Here is a 17,482-nt window from a genome sequence, read left to right as displayed (position 1 = left end):
TTCCGTGTGCTGCTCTGGTGCCGGTTCACCAGAGCAGCTTCGTCACGCTGGCCACGTGACCCGGAAGTGTTTCCGGACAGCGCTGGCCCCCGGCCTCTTAAGTGAGATGGGCGCACAAGAGTCGGACACGACTGGCCTGTATGGGCAGGGGTACCTTTACCTTTACCTATAATCAGGGCAGAGGCAAAGGTCGGGCTAAGTTTCAGTATTATCAGTGATGTTTAGGTGTGAATTTAAAAGCCCACAACCAATTGTTGTGCAGTGGCAGTAAAGGCTGCCACTGGGGATGGAGGAGAAATTCAGTTCAGTAAATTTATCAAATTTGCACTTTTCAAAAGAACAGAAGCACAGTCATTCTTCTCTCTTATCCGAATTTCACAATGCAGTTCCTCAACCACTGTTTACAAAAATGCATATGTTAGGGGAAAGTATGCTTAAAAGTGAAGATGTTGGTGAAAATAACATACAGAAACTCATGATATCAGGGAAAATTGCATGCAAAAATGTGTGTGTTAATCAAAACTGCATATAAAAATGTGTTTATTAGGAGAAAAATCTCTTGAAAATGCTGTGTAATTTTCATGAGAATCGAACTTAAGGGGAAAATGAGAAAGAGGATGGAAACTGACAGGCCCTTTCATCTTTAGCTGCTACATAAGTATCTGTCACATATTTATTCCACCCAAATTGTGGAAAATATACAAAAGATGTACATTTATTTACATCTTTAATTAGCTACGTTTCTCTGCTCTTCTGAAAAGGGTGAGCCTTTGTACATGGAGCACTTTTTTAAAAAGCCCAACAGTAGCAACCTGTACTTGAGAAGAAAAAGCACTTTTACCTATTTCCCCATTGGTGGGCCAAATTATATGGGGCACTAAATACTTTGAATGCTTCCAGATTGAGGGCCTTTGGTGCTTCCAAATCAGTCCATGTGCTGCATCTGCAAGTACAGTGGTACCTCAGGTTAAGTACTTAATTCGTTCCAGAAGTCCGTTCTTAACCTGAAACTGTTCTTAACCTGAAGCACCACTTTAGCTAATGGGGCCTTCTGCTGCTGCCGCGCCGCCGGAGCACGATTTCTGTTCTCATCCTGAAGCAAAGTTCTTAACCTGAAGCACTATTTCTGGGTTAGCGGAGTCTGTAACCTGAAGCGTATGTAACCTGAAGCGTATGTAACCTGAAGTACCACTCTACACTGGAAAATCTGCACTATTGGGCTCCCTCCACGTGTCCTCTAGCACGTTCCGGCCACACAAAGAGCATGATTCTCTTCCCATTTTCTCACAGGCCCTCGTTGTTGTTTAGCCGTTTAGTCGTGTCCAACTCTTTGTGACCCCATGGACCAGAGCACGCCAGGTACTTCTGTCTTCCACTGCCTCCCGCAGTTTGGTCTTTAATGGTTGCTTCCATCTATCTGGAGTTGTTCAATACAAGACAGAAGTTTATGCAGAGTGAACAGCTTCCTTTCCCCCACTTCAAATGTTCTCCCGGCCTGAGGCTGTTCTGTGGCTCTACCACAGGAGGGCAATATGCTCAACTATTCAACATTTTCTATGACGAGCAGCACCAACAAGAATAAATACGAATATGCAGGCAGTTTTGGCACTAAGAATGGTACAGTTGAGGGAAGTATGTAAACTGGAACAGGGACCCCCTTACTCTTTCCTGGGACTTCTCAGGCAATCATTCCAAAATATTCTTTCTCAGTGGGACTTTGAATGTTGCTGTGTGGAGTGCTCCTTTTCAGAGTGCCAGCATGTCTTTTATCATTCCATCCTCCGCCCTGCATTTTCTACCCTCCCCTCCAAAAGTCAGTCAACATTCTGTCACCAGTGAACATGCTCAGTTCTTACAGACTCAGAGCTCCTGGCTTTATTTATTCCAAAACGTTTCATTAATATGCCATACTGCCTCCAAGGAACTTAGAGCAACAATTCAGCAATGCTAGAAAATTAGCCTGAGTGCTTCATGAGTCTGTGTTTCCCACTTTCAAGTCCTATACTCCAGCCAAGGAGTGGGGAACCTGTGTCCTTCCAAATATTGGTCCCCAACTCTCATTAACCATGAAGCAGTATGGCCAATGGTCCACAATAACGGGAGTTGTAGTGCAGCAATATCTGCAGGGCCACAGGTTAGTCCAGTTCCTGATGTAGGCAGTGGGGTTCAGTGGCTCTGAATAGAGGTTGTCGTTATTCTTTTTAACCCATTATTTTGTGTTTGAGGTTACAGGGAAAGGAAAATAGGTGGTACTTACCTCCCTCCCTTTCACTACTGGGAGTCTCTGCTGGATAAAAACCCCTTCCATTAATAGAAGAAACCCTGGATCTAAGCAATTTTCTCCCCTTGTTTAATCTCTCTATTGTCTCGCAGTTTGTAAGCTCTTCAGGGACAGGAGCTTTCGCCTTCTTACTCTGTAAAGTTCCGTGCACGTAAAACATGTAATATCCATCGGCCACACAAAATGAATTTTACTTCACTATTTCTGGTGTATTCAAAACTTCTCACAAATAAAAGAGATGAAATACATTGGAATATAACCTGACATTAGAAGCAACAATATTAAAACACGTTAAAAGTGGAGCACATGTTTGTTTGTTTTTCTTATTAATCCAATTCAGAGATCTTTGCACATTTCTCTGTCAGCACATGCATGCTATTGTGAGTGAGGATCTCCTGTCAGATAAATGGCTGGTGTGGTCAGCTTTGCCAACAGCTATCACCAGTTGAAGCATTAGAATGGACTGGCATGAGGCCTCCTCCCCAATAAATAATTACCAGTTTCATGATGTGAACACAATCTCAGTTTGGGAACAACATGTCAACCTTTTTTGCTCAATATGGACAAAACAATCCAATGCTTATACCCCTCGCTGTGCTGGATTAGATAGCAATGTCCCTCCAGCCTCCCCTAGCTGCCAAACAAAGCTATCAGAAGGTCCCAAAATGGCAGGGTGGGGCTGAGCTGGTTTCACTGCCATCATATCCTAGTGTTGGGCCCAATCTGGGCCAAGCCATCCTGCACCTTTTGTTTCCACCATGTACATCTGGTCTGTGGATGCAGTGCTAGCCCCACCAGTAGGAAGTTCTCTTAGAATGGCAATGGTGCCCACCTGATAGGCTACAGAACTGAGTTCCGGCAAGTTCCAGCTGGGAAAAAGCCTTGGGGACATTTAAGAAGAGGCATGCAGGGCAGAAGGAAGATTCACAGTGGAAGCCTCCTTCTCTGTGTTGATGGGCCTTCCTTCACCAGAAGCTTATGTGTCACTATTTATGCTTCAGTTAAGAACGGTGCCCTTCCCCATAGTATAAATAGATTTACCATAGTTGGTATGAGCAGTTGCTGCAATATTGGTCCAAGAAAATAAAATAAAAGGAAACTGATACAACTTGGAGAAACAGATCTAATAATAGACATAAATTTATGGGGTAAGAACCTTTGGCTGCAGATGTCAACATGCCTGCATTGGCATTACATATGCTAAAATTATAGATGTCAGCTTTATGATCGATGAAGCAGAGGGCATCTACACAATCTATCTTTATTCACTTCTGGCCTACTTCTCGAATGGCGTGAAGTTTCACGGTGAATGCATATTTCTCATGGGAATTTCTCTTTCTTTCCCCACCCTCTGATGTATACTGAATGTGTGGCAGTGGTATTCTGAAATCTTGACCTGGATAACTTGGATCTGTCACAGACCTCACTGCATGTTCACTGTGCACATGGGAGTGGGAGATATTAGCATATCCTGGATTGTTCTACCCGTTAGCATGTTATTTGCCTCAGGCAGTAGATTTTATGGGCTGGCAGATCAGTGCCTCCCCAGCTCATCTGCTCCTGCCTCAGGACTACAGTCCTTGCCCACATCTGAGCCAACCACCTCCCAATGCTGTTTTTGCTGGCCTGACAATTATATTTGCTAAGGTGGTAGTCAAGGGCCTTGTCAGCCACCACTCCCAGCCTAGTGGACTATAGGAGTGCTGCCACCGCTTGTCCATTGCTTATGCTCCTAAAGGTTTGCCTAGGCCACTCACCTGCGCCTCAGTCTGAGGGAGGGCAATGTGGGTGAAATAGAGGCAATGTGGGCGAGGTGGCCCTGGAGAGCTTCACAGTATATTACAGTGAAATTTTAAAAAAATATTTGTCAATGCCAAAGTGGTGGTGACCTGAGCACTTTCCAAGGTCACCTTACCTACAATGCCTCAGTCTGAGCAAAGACTCTATGATACTCAGAGCAGTACAGGGGCAAGATAGCCCCAGATGAGGCGGGTTGTGGAGGAGTCAGAAGTGAGCAGGCAAGAGGAAGATTGGTAGCTCGGTGGCCTCAGGTGGCAAAACATTTTGTTTTTCCCGAAGCATATCCCTCACATGTGGGGAGAAGCCTGCTGCTGGAAGAGGTCAGGAAATCAGAAATGTGTAACTCCCCATCAGGCTAGGTATATCCACCAACAAATGCTCCAATAGTATCCCTGTTTTTGACAAATTTAAATGTATTGTTTAATATTTATATTTATGTTCTACTTTTGCATGAGTATCACCTCAATTTGCAAAACCTTTGAACGTATCTAAATACAGTGCAGTCCTAATCATGTTATTCAAAAGCAAGACTCACTATATATTCAGTACTGACTCCCTTGTAAGTGTGCTTTGGAACAAACCATTACAGTGGTACCTCGGGTTACAGATGCTTCAGGTTACAGACGCTTCAGGTTACAGACTCCGCTAACCCAGAAATGGTACCTCAGGTTAAGAACTTTGCATCAGAATGAGAACAGAAATTGTGCAGCAGCGGCACGGCGGCAGCGGGAGGCCCCAGTAGCTAAAGTGGTGCTTCAGGTTAAGAACAGTTTCAGGTTAAGTACGGACCTCCAGAATGAATTAAGTTCTTAATCCGAGGTACCACTGTACAGTGCAAGTTGAACCACATCTATTCAGAAGTCAGTCCTATTGAATTCAGTGGGCCTTACTTCCAGGCAACTGAGGTTAGGGTTGCAGCCTTGTTGTGGTTACAGAACAGGTTATCTTAAGACATCTTTGGCATTTCCTGTTTCAAGTCAGTCTAAAAATGTGGCATTTTGGTAACTTCCATTTATGGACATGTAGGGGAAATCCAGAAGGGTTTTTGTTGTTTGTTTTTAAAGGGGGGTGGGTGGGAGATGGAAAAATGAAGTTAAGAAAATATTAACTGAGCTCTTTCTGTTTTCAGGTTCCTCTTGTTTTTTGGGTACAGTCTTACATTGCTTTTTCTTCCCAGTTGGCTGGATGGACTTCTTGGTAACTGTTTCCATATGTTAAGAACATAAAACATAGGATAATCTATTGAGTTAATGCCACACCCAGCCCATTTTCTAATTAGGGCAACGATCATGCCCTAAATGTATAAGATTCAAAAGGCAGCATTTTGTTGTGGGTTCAGGGCTAGGGTGATGTTGTTCACCTTGTTGGTTTCATGCCTTTCGTTATATTGATAGCAAAAGTGCTTTTTTATAGCACTGTGTGTTTGGGAAAGGACTTACAGTATTAAGAAAGAATGCAAATTACCTAACGGGGGTTTGCTCTTTCTAGAAAAAGCACTAAAAAGGAAGAAGCAAATTTTCTGAAGTGGCTCCAGCTTCTTCATGAGTCAGACAAATGGATTCCATTCAAGAGACTTATTTATTTCTAAGTGGCTATGGATTGTGGTTCATTCCTTAATTCATGCCTTTGGACTATTATAACATCACTAGCATTGACAGCAGCAAATATGGAAGCATAAGAGCTGGACAACACTAATTATTTGATACATTTATGCCCTACCTCCAAGGTGACGTACCTCACTATTGCACCCCCCCCCCCCCCCCATTTTATCCTTATTTCAATCTTGTGAGGTAGCTTAGGCTTAGAGATAGTGACTGGTCCCATTTCACACAGGAAGTTTATGATTGACTGGGGATTTTTGAACCTATGTCTCCCCACTTTGTCTCCAACACACTAACCACAGCACCACACAGCAACTGGCGTTGTGGGTCTGAGCCATGAAATCACCCTCCTGACAAAGCATCACTGCAGCTTACGTGGATGGGGCAGGCTGGTGTTGAGGTCAGGGTTGTTGGAGAAAAACAAATACATTTAATTCTCTTGAGCATCTAGTTAATGTTTCTTTAAAGCACACAAAGGCACTGTTTGTCTAGCAATGTAGCCAGCCCTTGTTTGTAGTCTCTCTGTTTAAGTTAACTCCGCCCCTAAAAGCTGAACCATTTCATTTTCTCTCTCCTGATATGCTGATACAAGGGCTGAATCTACACTGATCTGTAAAAATGCTATTAAAGGCTATTTTTAAAAACGTTATATAGCGTTCAATGCAGCGCCCTCTGGTGTCACATTTTTATAATGCATTGTTAACATTATAACCAACCAGTATAGATTCGCCCAAGATGTCTGCTATTTCTCTCTTTCATCTCTACTCATCCCATAAATAGTTTCTTTCAAGATAATCTGCTCCTTCATGAATAAAGCCTTTGAACTCCAGAAGGTGTAAAGTGATCATTTCTATATAATTCATCCAGGCTGCAAGCTCTTCTAACAAGGGTTGCGTGGATACATGGGCAAAACCAATCCAGTGCTTCTTGCACAGCCACAACTTTGCTATTGCCCTGCCCTAGCCGAGTCTGATTTGTGTAAGCTTCAATGCTGATGCTGATGGGTGGGCTCCACACCACCATTCCAGCTGCTACTGGTACTACCCAGGCTCTCAAGTACTTGAGTCCTTACAAAAATGCTTCTCTCTATTGATCACATCTGCATCGCAATGGATACTGAAGTAAAAACTTGGGGAAATCAACATGATTGCTCCTGGCACAGTCAGGCGTGACACGTTTATAGACAAAGATTATTCTAGCTGGGTTTCGAGGAATAGCCAACACCTCCCCTTGTGTAACTCACACATCCAGCCAGGAAAGTAACATCACTTCATGAATCACAGCAGATTAACTGCCAAACAATCACAGTAGATTAATGTCTGAGTTTGGATGAGAAATTGTCAACGCCAGCAGGTGGTGTGGAGTTAAATAGAAAGGCTTCATTCCTTCTCTCTCTCCTGCAACTTCTGCCCCTGCAAAGAAAGCAGTGAGGCCCATCACTGCCCAGTCAGAGACAGTAGTGAAAACAAACAAGCTAACAAACAAAAAACATATATGAACCCCAATAATGTCTCTGTCTTGGCCAACCCTTTGCTCCCTAGTTGAATGATTCTACAGTCAGCATCCCTAGAGACAGAGAGCCAAAGTGATGCATTGGATATAGTAGTATGGACATGAAGAGGAGATGAATTGAATTGAATTCACATTCCCTGCCTCAGATATGGTATCACTAGGTGACTTTTCCACCTGTCATGTTCTCTCAAAGAAGTCTTCTTCTTCTTCCTCCTCCTCCTCCTCCTCCTCCTCCTCCTTCTTCTTCTTATCTTGCTAAGAAATATCACTATATTTTCTTTATGGGATTGTCCTCAAACAGGTGCGTCCACAGCACCTGCTGTGAATTTGGGGCCAAGCTGACACCACATTTCTTACAAAGTCCAAATCAATTTCTATGCGGAAGGCTCTAGCATACCCTATTTATATGAAATAACCTCCTGGATGTAGCCCTGAATGCTTGGATGAAAATCTGGAGGTGGAAGGGAGAAATAAATAAAACTCATGGGTTTGGGGTTTTGTTTTGTTTTTAGTTTCTGGTAGGACAAATATTTCCTCGATAATAGAACTGTGATGGGTCTACCAAATGAGCTACGGTATGTTAAGTGCTATGAATCCGTGTGGTTAAAAGTTTGTTTCAGCAAGTTATTCATAAAACTATGTTTCATAATCTCTAGATTGTCTCAATATAGGGCCAAGCCCTCCTGTTTTATGAGTACATGGCAGACATGAGTCAAAGTGGCAATAGAGGAGACAGATGTGAGAGGGAGTTTGTTCTGGAGATGTACACAAACAAATATGCATCGCATCTAATTCTTTGCCATCTGAAAAGAAAGTGGGAACATGTCACAGGCAGCAACAAATTGTGCTGGAAGGATCATTGGGGAATTTGGGACATGTGGAAGTTCTTTTCTGTGAGTAAGCATTGGGCTGATTCCGACTTGATTTTTGCCTGTACAGGAAGAACACGGTCAAGGATCCATGCTTTTGAATTTTCAGGGCAGCAACACACAGACTGGAGAAGTAGAGAATTATTTTTTCCTCTCTTTCCTACAGAATCAGTAAAGACATCACTAGGGTCAAGCCATGTCGCTCCATAAACAAAGGAAATGAAGATAGACAAGGTGGTAACAACAAGCTTCACAATGAACCGTTGTATGGGTCTTTTCATGAGATCTAATTTAATCCTTAGATTGTATCTAATCTCTGCAAGCCACAGAGATCTCAAAACACCTGTGCTGCAGACTGGAATAATTATAGGGCAATGTGTGTCCTGCAGGTGATGACAGTGTTGCTATTATTTTTAGATGGGACTGTTAAGAGACTTTCTTTAAAAGTAGGGGCATTTCCTACGCAGATATTTACTCCAACCACAACAATGTAAAAACCAGCCTTCCACAATCAGTTGAAGGACTGAATAATTAGCAATTTACAGACTGTGTTCATTGACTTATGGGATCATTCTCTTCTTAATCCCCATCCTCTCTGCAGTGGGAAGGTGCTATCTCTGGACTACTAAAGCACTTCTTCAATAATTTTAGTGGGATACTGTTCTTCCCTATATGTGCTCCTTGGGGCACGTCCGCTATAGCAATGAGTTTCCACCATTCCAATGATCATGCAGAGCTGGCCAAAAACATTCCACTCCCTAAGGGAGTTGTACATAATACAGTTGGATTGGCAGTGAGGCAGAGTGCAACCCCTTCATTTATTTTCATGCAAGAAAGAAGGTCTTCCAATTGATCAAAATGAATGGGAGGTAGGAGGGCTGGTTGGAAGAAACTGACGACTCCAGAGAACTGACTTTGATGAGATTTATGCGACTTTGCTGGCTCAAACCTTAGGAAACTTGCTGCAGGGAAACCTAGAGTGTAATCTGGATTAGCTAGTGTCAATGAGAAGCAGATTGCAAACTTGAGGCTGCAATCCTGTGCATGGATGCTTGGGGCTAAGTCCCATTGAACCACTGCAGGATTCTGCCTCTAAGTAAACTTGCGTAGGGTTATATATCGGCTTAAATCTAAGTTTTGCCACTGAATGAAATTCAAGTCTTGCATGTATTTTTTTAATGCTCCTTCACAGACTGAATTATTAAGACAAAAATAACATAGAAAGCAATTTGGTATCATGTGACTAGTGACTTAGCACCACAAGGAAGTTTCAGGATAGTGGGTGTGTTTTTCTTTCTAAAAGCAGGGCTGACAAAATGTCCATATGTTAGCTTTTGAGGACTGAAAACCTGTTTACATGTTACGTGTTCAGCAGTGTTGGCCAGCTGACACCTGGATGCTTTAGCTGAGATTCCGGCATTGCTGGGAGTCCCTTCCAACTCTACAAGTCTATGATCTATGTCCAGTAACAAGGCTATACACCATATTGCTCTTGCCAGCTTGTATATGGGCAATTAGTCTCCCAGCTCGTTCTCCTACTTAAGCCTTCCGTTCATTCCAGTGTGCAGAACTAATTGCACCCCACCAACAGGTTAGATACATCAAGGAATACTGGGTACTGGAGTGTAGGCCATGGTGCTATCAGGGCAGGACTTTAGGGCAGAAGTCCAGGACCCCACTCAGCAGAAAAAGAAGGGCCCTCAAAATGAAGCACAGCTGGCTTGCCATACTGGAAAGTCATTCACATAACCATCCAAAAAAGTAGAGGGACATGTGTAAGCCCAGCCCAGAGCAGTTAGTGTGGAGGGCTGGTGGCATTTACCTGACTTCCCGCTACCAGCGTTACCGTGCTTTACTGGGAGGGAGGTGGGAAGTGGTGGGTAGGTCGTTGCAGTGCAAACACACTGGCAGGAACAGCAGATTTTTGCATGGCTGCCAATGCTGTGGCAGAGGCAATCTCCCCACCACCTACCCCATCCCATGGTTAGATGAAACAATGCAGGTGACAAGAGGTGAGGAAAGGACTGCTCCTCCCGCTTTTCATGGAGCACTACTGGTCCAGAGTGTAAATATTACTGAGCTGCTGCCATTTCCAGTAACTGCCCGACCCAACAAAATCATGAGAAGCACAAGTCAATTTATATAAAAAATAAAATACTTTATTTTTTTTTCCAACTAGAAAGGTGCAGACATGTTAACTTTTGGTCACACTTCTCAACAGGTAACAAAACTGTTCCCAGGTGGAAAGATTGGTCAGCTAACAAATAAGCCACTCATTTCGCTACAGTCCATGTACGTTCATTAAGGCAGAGAGAATCCGATTTCCCCCTTCTTGTCCTTGATTTGATGATGAGCTTCGCAAGGACTCTGCTGGTGCATCTTGTTCAGCGAAGCATCACTTCGTTTCACTGCAACACCCAACCCCACTAACTGAACTTCCCAAAGAGAATCTATTTCATGTGTTAAATGAATGCATTGGATTGTATTTGAATGATAAAGCCTTGAATTGTAAAAAAAAGATGAGGCTAACACTGATGTATCAAAGCATTAACACAAAAGGGAATAAAACTTTAAATTAACTTAGATGACTGTACAATATATATATATATGTACACACACACACACACACACATACACACACACATATTTACAAGATCGTAATATTACAATATTAATTAAAAAAAAATCTAGCTTGTGGCAGGCAAATTCATTGCCACAAGCTGTCCAGTCTAATTCCGATTCATTCTGAACAAACCATTTGAATCAGAACTTCAAAGCAAAATTATTGCTGTTCTAACAGAACACAATTACTTAGCACCTTGCTGGGTGAGAATTTCCAGTCCAGCACCTACCATCACAGAAACCTGTGACAGTAGCCTTGCTAAGCGTCATTTCTGATTGCACTATTTGGTGGAAGACATGCTAACACACCATGAAAAGGCTGCACGAGATGGCACATGTCCCCTTAAGTAATCCCTATACACCACCCCCATATACTCTGTTCTGAGGCACAACTTCATTGTCGTTCCTCACTGTCCATCTTATTATTACTATTTTTCCTTCAAACCAATGTTTGGGGTCAATAGACAGTTTTGTCTGAAATCACATAGAACATTCTGCTTTTTGCTTCCCCCCGAAAAGCAGACATTTAAATACCTTGTGCTATCGAATCACGTTTTACAAAATGAGATGCAAATTATTAAGTTCAAGTTGACCGTCAAGTTTTTCAAAGTCTCTTTTTGGGCTTTATGCCATGTCTCCGTACATCTTCCTGGAGTAGATCGACTCAAAGATGTCATTGTCTCCAGGGCAGTTGTAGTGACACGCACAGGTCTTGATAAACATCATCCTCTTCTTCATGACCTCCCCGTCGGGACACTTGAATTCCACAGGGAGGGTGGCTGTTCTGTGAGGGGTGCAGCATCGGCCATCGGTGCAGACGCCACAGAACTTGGCCCGGTAGGTCTTCACGCTGGTGCAGCCAGACAGCTCAAACTTGATAGGCTTGGAGAACTTGGGAGTACGAATGCACTTCTTTCCCTTCTGTTGAGAGAGGGAGAGAGAATTCATACGTTTACATATCAGCTACACAAGGCTCCCATACACATTATCAAATATCTTAGTTTATCTCTATGTGTTATTTATTTTATAACTGTCCAATCTTAAACGTATTATGGTGGAACCAGATTCAGTTGAGATGAAGCCATGAGTTGTGGCTTACTTGCCCCACTGATTTAAGTGAGGCCTAAATTCAGTAAATTTAGCCTGCATACATCTCACTTGCTCCAATCCAACCAGTGTAAGCACTTTGTTTGTCCCACTGGTAGAGCTAAGCAAACACACAATGAAGTCAATGATACCTAAGGATCTTAAGTCTGGCTAGATTATGCCTAGTATGTATAAATGGAGTCTCGCTTACTTCAGTGGCATTTCCACCCACATATATCAGATTGTTCATGCCTAGTTCTCTTGAAAGTTTCACTCACATTCATTAAGGTCAACTCAAGGAACAACAACAGCCCTGTACAATGCATTCCCCCCAGTGTTGTATCCAATGATGGCTTTGCCTTAGAGAGAAGTATTTCCTCTCCCTCAAGGCAGGGCACCTGATGTTCACTGAGCTCTCTAGCCCCCTTAATCCCCCTGCCTCCTCTTCCTTAGAAGATGGTTGTGGGGCCCATTGAAACATAATGGGACACAATGCAGAGAACTGCTGTAATTGGGTGGGGGAAGAGAATTTGAGTGAAAGCATGTTCCATTAAGGCCAAACCACTGGTGGATACAAACCCTTGTTCATAGCCACCAAGTGGATCTTAACAGTCCCTATGTAGAAGTGCTCTAGCAAAGTGGACCCCTATTTACCTTGATGCTCTCTTCCAGGTCTGCTTCACATGGCCTCACCATGCAAAGCCTGCTTTGCTTCTCCAGTCTGCAGTGGGCATTGTCATTGGTGACTCTGGTGGAGATGCCCATTCCGCAAGTCTTGGAGCAGGCACTCCATTCAGTGGTCTGGACCAGGCAGTTGGCACGCATCATGGATAGGTCAGGTCCATAAGTGTCTTCCAGTCTATAAGCTGGAAAAAGAATAGCAGAAAGGGTTAGATTCTAGCACTAAGAGCTCATTCAGAAGGTACAGAATCCATTGATGGAGATCACAGCATGGTTAAGGCAACCAAACTCCAGAAAGTGCCCTGTGTAGGCTATCAACATGGAGAGGGGCATTGAGAGAGAAAACCTACTCACCAGCAAGAGCAGGTCCAACTGCAGTCTGTTCTTTGTCTTTGGGCTCATCGCACACCCATTCCTCGCAGCATTTGCCTGGCAGCTTCACGGTTCGTGGGTAAGGGCAGTCAGGGCTGGGCAGGCGAACGCCCATGCTGCAGAGAGGCACACAGCCCACAGCCCCGTCCAGGCAAGTGCATCGGTATTTGCAGCTGCTCTGGAAAGACTCTCCGCTCCTGTAAACCATGCCTCCAAAGACACAGGGCGCGCCGTCCCTTGCTGCAAACAGAAAAGAGGAGCCATTCATTAAAAACAACAACCCTAGAGTGACCAAGGAGCCTAGATTTCAGCAGCTCTGCCTACACATAAAGAAAGAGACTGAACTAACCACATTTTGGGCATGCAAGGATCAACTCCTGTCCTTGGATCTGCCACCTTTGTGCACACTGGGGCTCTGATGCCTTGAACAGCTGCGCAACAGGCAGAAATTCAACAGGGGAAGCTTTCTCTTGCTTGCTAGAGGAGACTGAAAGCCCCCCAGACCTGAACCAATCTCTTCCATACACAAAGGGTGCTCTTTGTTTTAAGGCTGACTGAAGGAAGGGAAAGTATCTTAGGAAACAAAACGCTGGAATGGGGTCACTTTTCCAGGCACTAGAAGGGATTCCTCTCTGGACCTTCTCTGCTTCCACCCTGCTCGCCGCTTCCCCCTAGAGGCAAAACTCCGGGTACTCACCGGTGCAGACGCCGATCTTCCGGTTGGCCGGGGAGCCGAAGTCGCAGAAGAGCCCCTTGTGAGGGTCGCAGGGGTCTCTCTCGGTGCACAGCTCGCCCAGCTGCTTGGCGCACACCCGGCAGCACCCGCAGCCGTCTTGCACCAGGCTGACGCCGGGCGGGCACTCGGGGGGCGCGGAGTCGCACTGGCACTGCCCGCTGCAGTCTTGGCCGGCCACGTCCTGGGGGGACACGGAGGAGGGGACAGAGGGGTCAGGATCGGACGGAGCTGGCGGAGAGACGGGAAGCCAAGAAGAGGTCTCGGCTCCGCAGCCACCCAGCGCCCCTGATCCCGCCAAGCCAAGCTTGGCCCCCGTCGAGGCCGAGTGCAGGGGGACTTACCCGGCTCCAGAGGGCGACGACGAGCGCCAAGGCAAAGCTGCGAAGGAGTCCCATCCTTGCCAGCATGTTCAGGGCGAGAGAGACGACGGCAAAAGCTGCGCGGAAGCGGAGAGGCTCCTGGTCCGGACGAGGGCTCGCAAAATCTCCCTGCCTTGGGGCGAGAGAGGGTCGCTGCTGTCGGATCTGGCTTCGCTGGGTGCAGCCTTCGTGGGAAAGCGCCTTCCTTTGGTGCGGAGTCCGCTGACCTGTCTTGTTCTCCGTCTTGGGAGCAGAGGAAGGTGGTTCGGTCTGATTCTCAAGCAGGCGGCCCGGCGCTTTTTATACACTCCCGGCGGCCGGGACGCGCCAATCGGCTGAATGGAGTCCTACACAAACAGCGACATTCCTGACATTCTTCTCCACCTTCCTGCCTCATCAACTCACACCGGATTGATCCTGACCCCTTGACACTCCGCATTCCTCCTGTCTGAAAAAGCTGGCGCACTTCAGCGCACAAAAAAGGCGCTGTATTTTTCACCATCGAAAAAAGAAGAGGGGAGGAAAAAAGAAAAAGGAGGGAGGGGGGACTTTTCTCCCGCTCCCAGCCTAGATTCTTCCCACCACCACAGACCTGATTTATAGGACTTAAAAATACGTCTCTTTTGGAATACTCTCTCTCTCTCTCTCTCTCTCTCTCTCTCTCTCTCTCTCTCTCTCACACACACACACACACACACACACACACCTTTTTCAAAGGAATGGACAAGGATTTCACACACACAAAAATCGCCCTCCAAATTGCATAAATCATATTTAAAGACACCTCCAGACCGAAGAAGAAAAGGATGGAATTATTTATTTCTTGGAAAGTATTATGATTTATAATAATAATCAGGGATCACATCTGAGACATTTCTAGTTTTAAGTTTACAGGATCCAAAAGAAAGTGCTTGCAAAAACTTTTGTGAAGGTGGAGTTCCACTTAATGGAAAATGTGAACCAAATGAATGGATTCTGTTAAAAAACATTGCCTCCGATCCCATCCAAACACTTGCTCCCCCCCCCCCCCCCATTTGAGTTTTTCCACATGTGCTTTATGAACAAACACATGAATGGATTAAAAGCTGAAATCATACAGTGTATTTGGAAACAAGATTCATCTCCCCTACACTTGTTGAGAATATTCCATTGAGCCAATAAAATCCATGTGTGGAAACAATAAAAAAAGACTGTGTTCTGTACTAGGTAAGGGCAATAAACCCTAAGAGGCTGCAGTCTGAGACACACCTGGGAGTATGCTTCATTGAGCTCAGCAGGGCTTACAACTTAGTAGACAGATTGTGCTTTAAGAACCCTGTTTATAAAACTTTTGCATTGCTCTTTGTGTGAGAGAGGAAGAGGACAGAGAGAGTGCGTCCACATTCCTAGTGATGGGAAGGGGTTCCATCTGCTTCTTCTCTTGATATTAATAGGGAGTGCCTATAGGGGGCATTGGTAGCTGGATGTTAACAGTGAAGTACACTTAACTGAGTGCATAAACACATACGTAGTGGACTGTGGTACTTCTATTTCTCTGGATCTATTAAGATCTATCAAGCACATCTGTGTGATGCACAACTGGAATGAATGGGCATAGCACATCAGCAGCACTTGATGTGCATCACACAGATGTGCTTGATAGATCTTAACAGATCCAGAGAAATGTAAGTACCACAAACCACTATGTGTTTATGCACTCAGTTAAGTGCACATTGCCGGGAATAAACTCCAAAACAGCCCCATTTCTTCCAATGGGGCTACTCTGGAGTAAATTGGTTGAGGTTTAGTGTCATTGACTGAATTCCCTAGCAATGTGAATGGCAAAAGTTCTGCTGGGCTTACTAGGTGTCAACTTGGTCCCTTCTACACCTCCAAGATAAAGTCTCTCTCTCTAGCTGGAGTCCTTCCAGAGAAACAGGTAAGAATGTGTGACACGATTCATCTCCTGCCATTAGTGAGGAGCAGAGAGTTTAAGTGGGGGGAGGGGATATGTCCGGGTGGCGGCTGGTGGGGAGAGGTTGCCAGGATGGTTGCTAGGAACAAGCCTGGGAATTTTCCTTTCCTTTTCCTTTTTACCTGGCCAAGAAGGCACAATATTGAAGCCTGACAGTTTTCTGCAGATTTCTTCAGACGCTCATTGATTGACTTTCTGGCTGTTACCACCACCCCACCTCCTTAACAACTTGCTATGCTTTCTACAACAACAACAACAAAACAAAATAAAAAATATTTGGGGATGTTTCTTATTATATCACCTAAAGCAATATATTATGCAGTGTCTGCTTTGCAATTGACTGTGGACCACTGAATCATCCTGGGATATTTTCCCTAATAAGTACTTTCTATGAATAGAGAGAGGGAAAGGGAGACTATTTGCCCTGAAATTCTTGGCAGAATCAAGTGAGGCAGAATGGAAGATGTGGCTCCACTTTTCCCACTGCGTATGTACTAGTCATTCGTAAGCAAGACATTCCACCCAAGCACTTTTGGGCTCCTTAAACTTTCCCCCCAGTGCCTAAGCAAACAAAATAATAAAAAAAGAGAACCCACGGTATTTGTTGTTTAATGGCACAGATAGAGAGATGCTTTATTACGTTTCCCAGCTTGCTCTTCCTCAAAGAGCAGTGCGGCATACACCGTTCCTCTCCCCATTTGATCGTCACATCAGCCCAGTGAGGCACATTAGGCTAGGAAATTGTGGCTCGTTTGAGTTTACCCAATAAGCTTTGCAGCTGAGCAGAGACCTGAATCTGGGACTCAGTTAAGTTTGTGCATAGGCAACACAGAACTGGTCCCCTGTCCCAGGGGTGGATCTACTATGAAACTAATGGATCTCAAACATTAGGGTCCCTAATCCCAGAAGGGCCCCAGAAGTGACTTTAGTCCATATTGCTTTTTTAAAAAGGGTCTAGTAGACCCCCATTTGAGTGGCACAACTCAAAGTTATTATTTTTTGTGCATATTTCAACAATCCCAGTGTTTGAGAGCTAGTATTACAGATACAAAGGTCATGGGGCATCAATTTTAATCAAAATTTGAGGAGCCCCCTCCCGCGTGACTCACAACCCCTCCCTCTTTACTCCCATAGTAGCATTGTGCTTGTCCGTAGTACTGTGTATAAATGAGATATTGTGCAGAAAGTTGTGCCCATCTCAGTGTTGGGGGTGGAATTAACAAAATATGGAAGCAGCACCAATGATATTCAATAATAATAATAATAATAATAATAATAATAATAATGCTAAAAAAGAGATCAAAATCTGAGATGTAGTAGTTAATGTGTATGTGGTGGGTTTTTTTTTAAGGTGGTAATCTGTCATGGGACAACCCCACCGAAGGAGACAGCAGCAGTTACCCAGAACTCATTGCTGGTTGCGAAGGGGCTCTCATGACACTCAAGCTTCAGGGTCCCTAAAATGTGGGTGTGCCATTTCCCTGTCCTCAGCTTGGAAGTTCATCAGAATGTTTGCACTAGTCACAGTCTCTCAGCTGCTTAGCCTACACTACAGGGTCGTTGGGAGGCTTGAACACTGCTCTGAAAATGGTTGGTACTGGAATTGGAA

At 44.6% G+C, this 17,482-nt stretch overlaps 1 protein-coding gene across 1 annotated transcript; it reads right to left on the bottom strand.

Moving 5' to 3' along the window:
- Positions 1 to 10,200: 10,200 nt before the first annotated feature.
- CCN2 (cellular communication network factor 2) lies at positions 10,201 to 14,213 on the bottom strand. Its single transcript, XM_028723440.2, has 5 exons — positions 13,902 to 14,213; positions 13,522 to 13,741; positions 12,807 to 13,064; positions 12,426 to 12,637; positions 10,201 to 11,606 (listed from the first exon to the last, which is right to left on the bottom strand). Exons 1-5 carry the CDS (start codon positions 13,965 to 13,967, stop codon positions 11,310 to 11,312), a joined length of 1,053 nt encoding a protein of 350 aa, XP_028579273.1. The 5' UTR covers positions 13,968 to 14,213; the 3' UTR covers positions 10,201 to 11,309.
- Positions 14,214 to 17,482: the final 3,269 nt, after the last annotated feature.

Source organism: Podarcis muralis, chromosome 3 (genome assembly GCF_964188315.1).
Source record: "Podarcis muralis chromosome 3, rPodMur119.hap1.1, whole genome shotgun sequence".
Classification (NCBI taxonomy): Eukaryota; Metazoa; Chordata; class Lepidosauria; order Squamata; family Lacertidae; genus Podarcis; species Podarcis muralis.
Note: the sequence above shows the minus strand (reverse complement) of the source record. Positions and strands in the feature narration are given on the sequence as shown.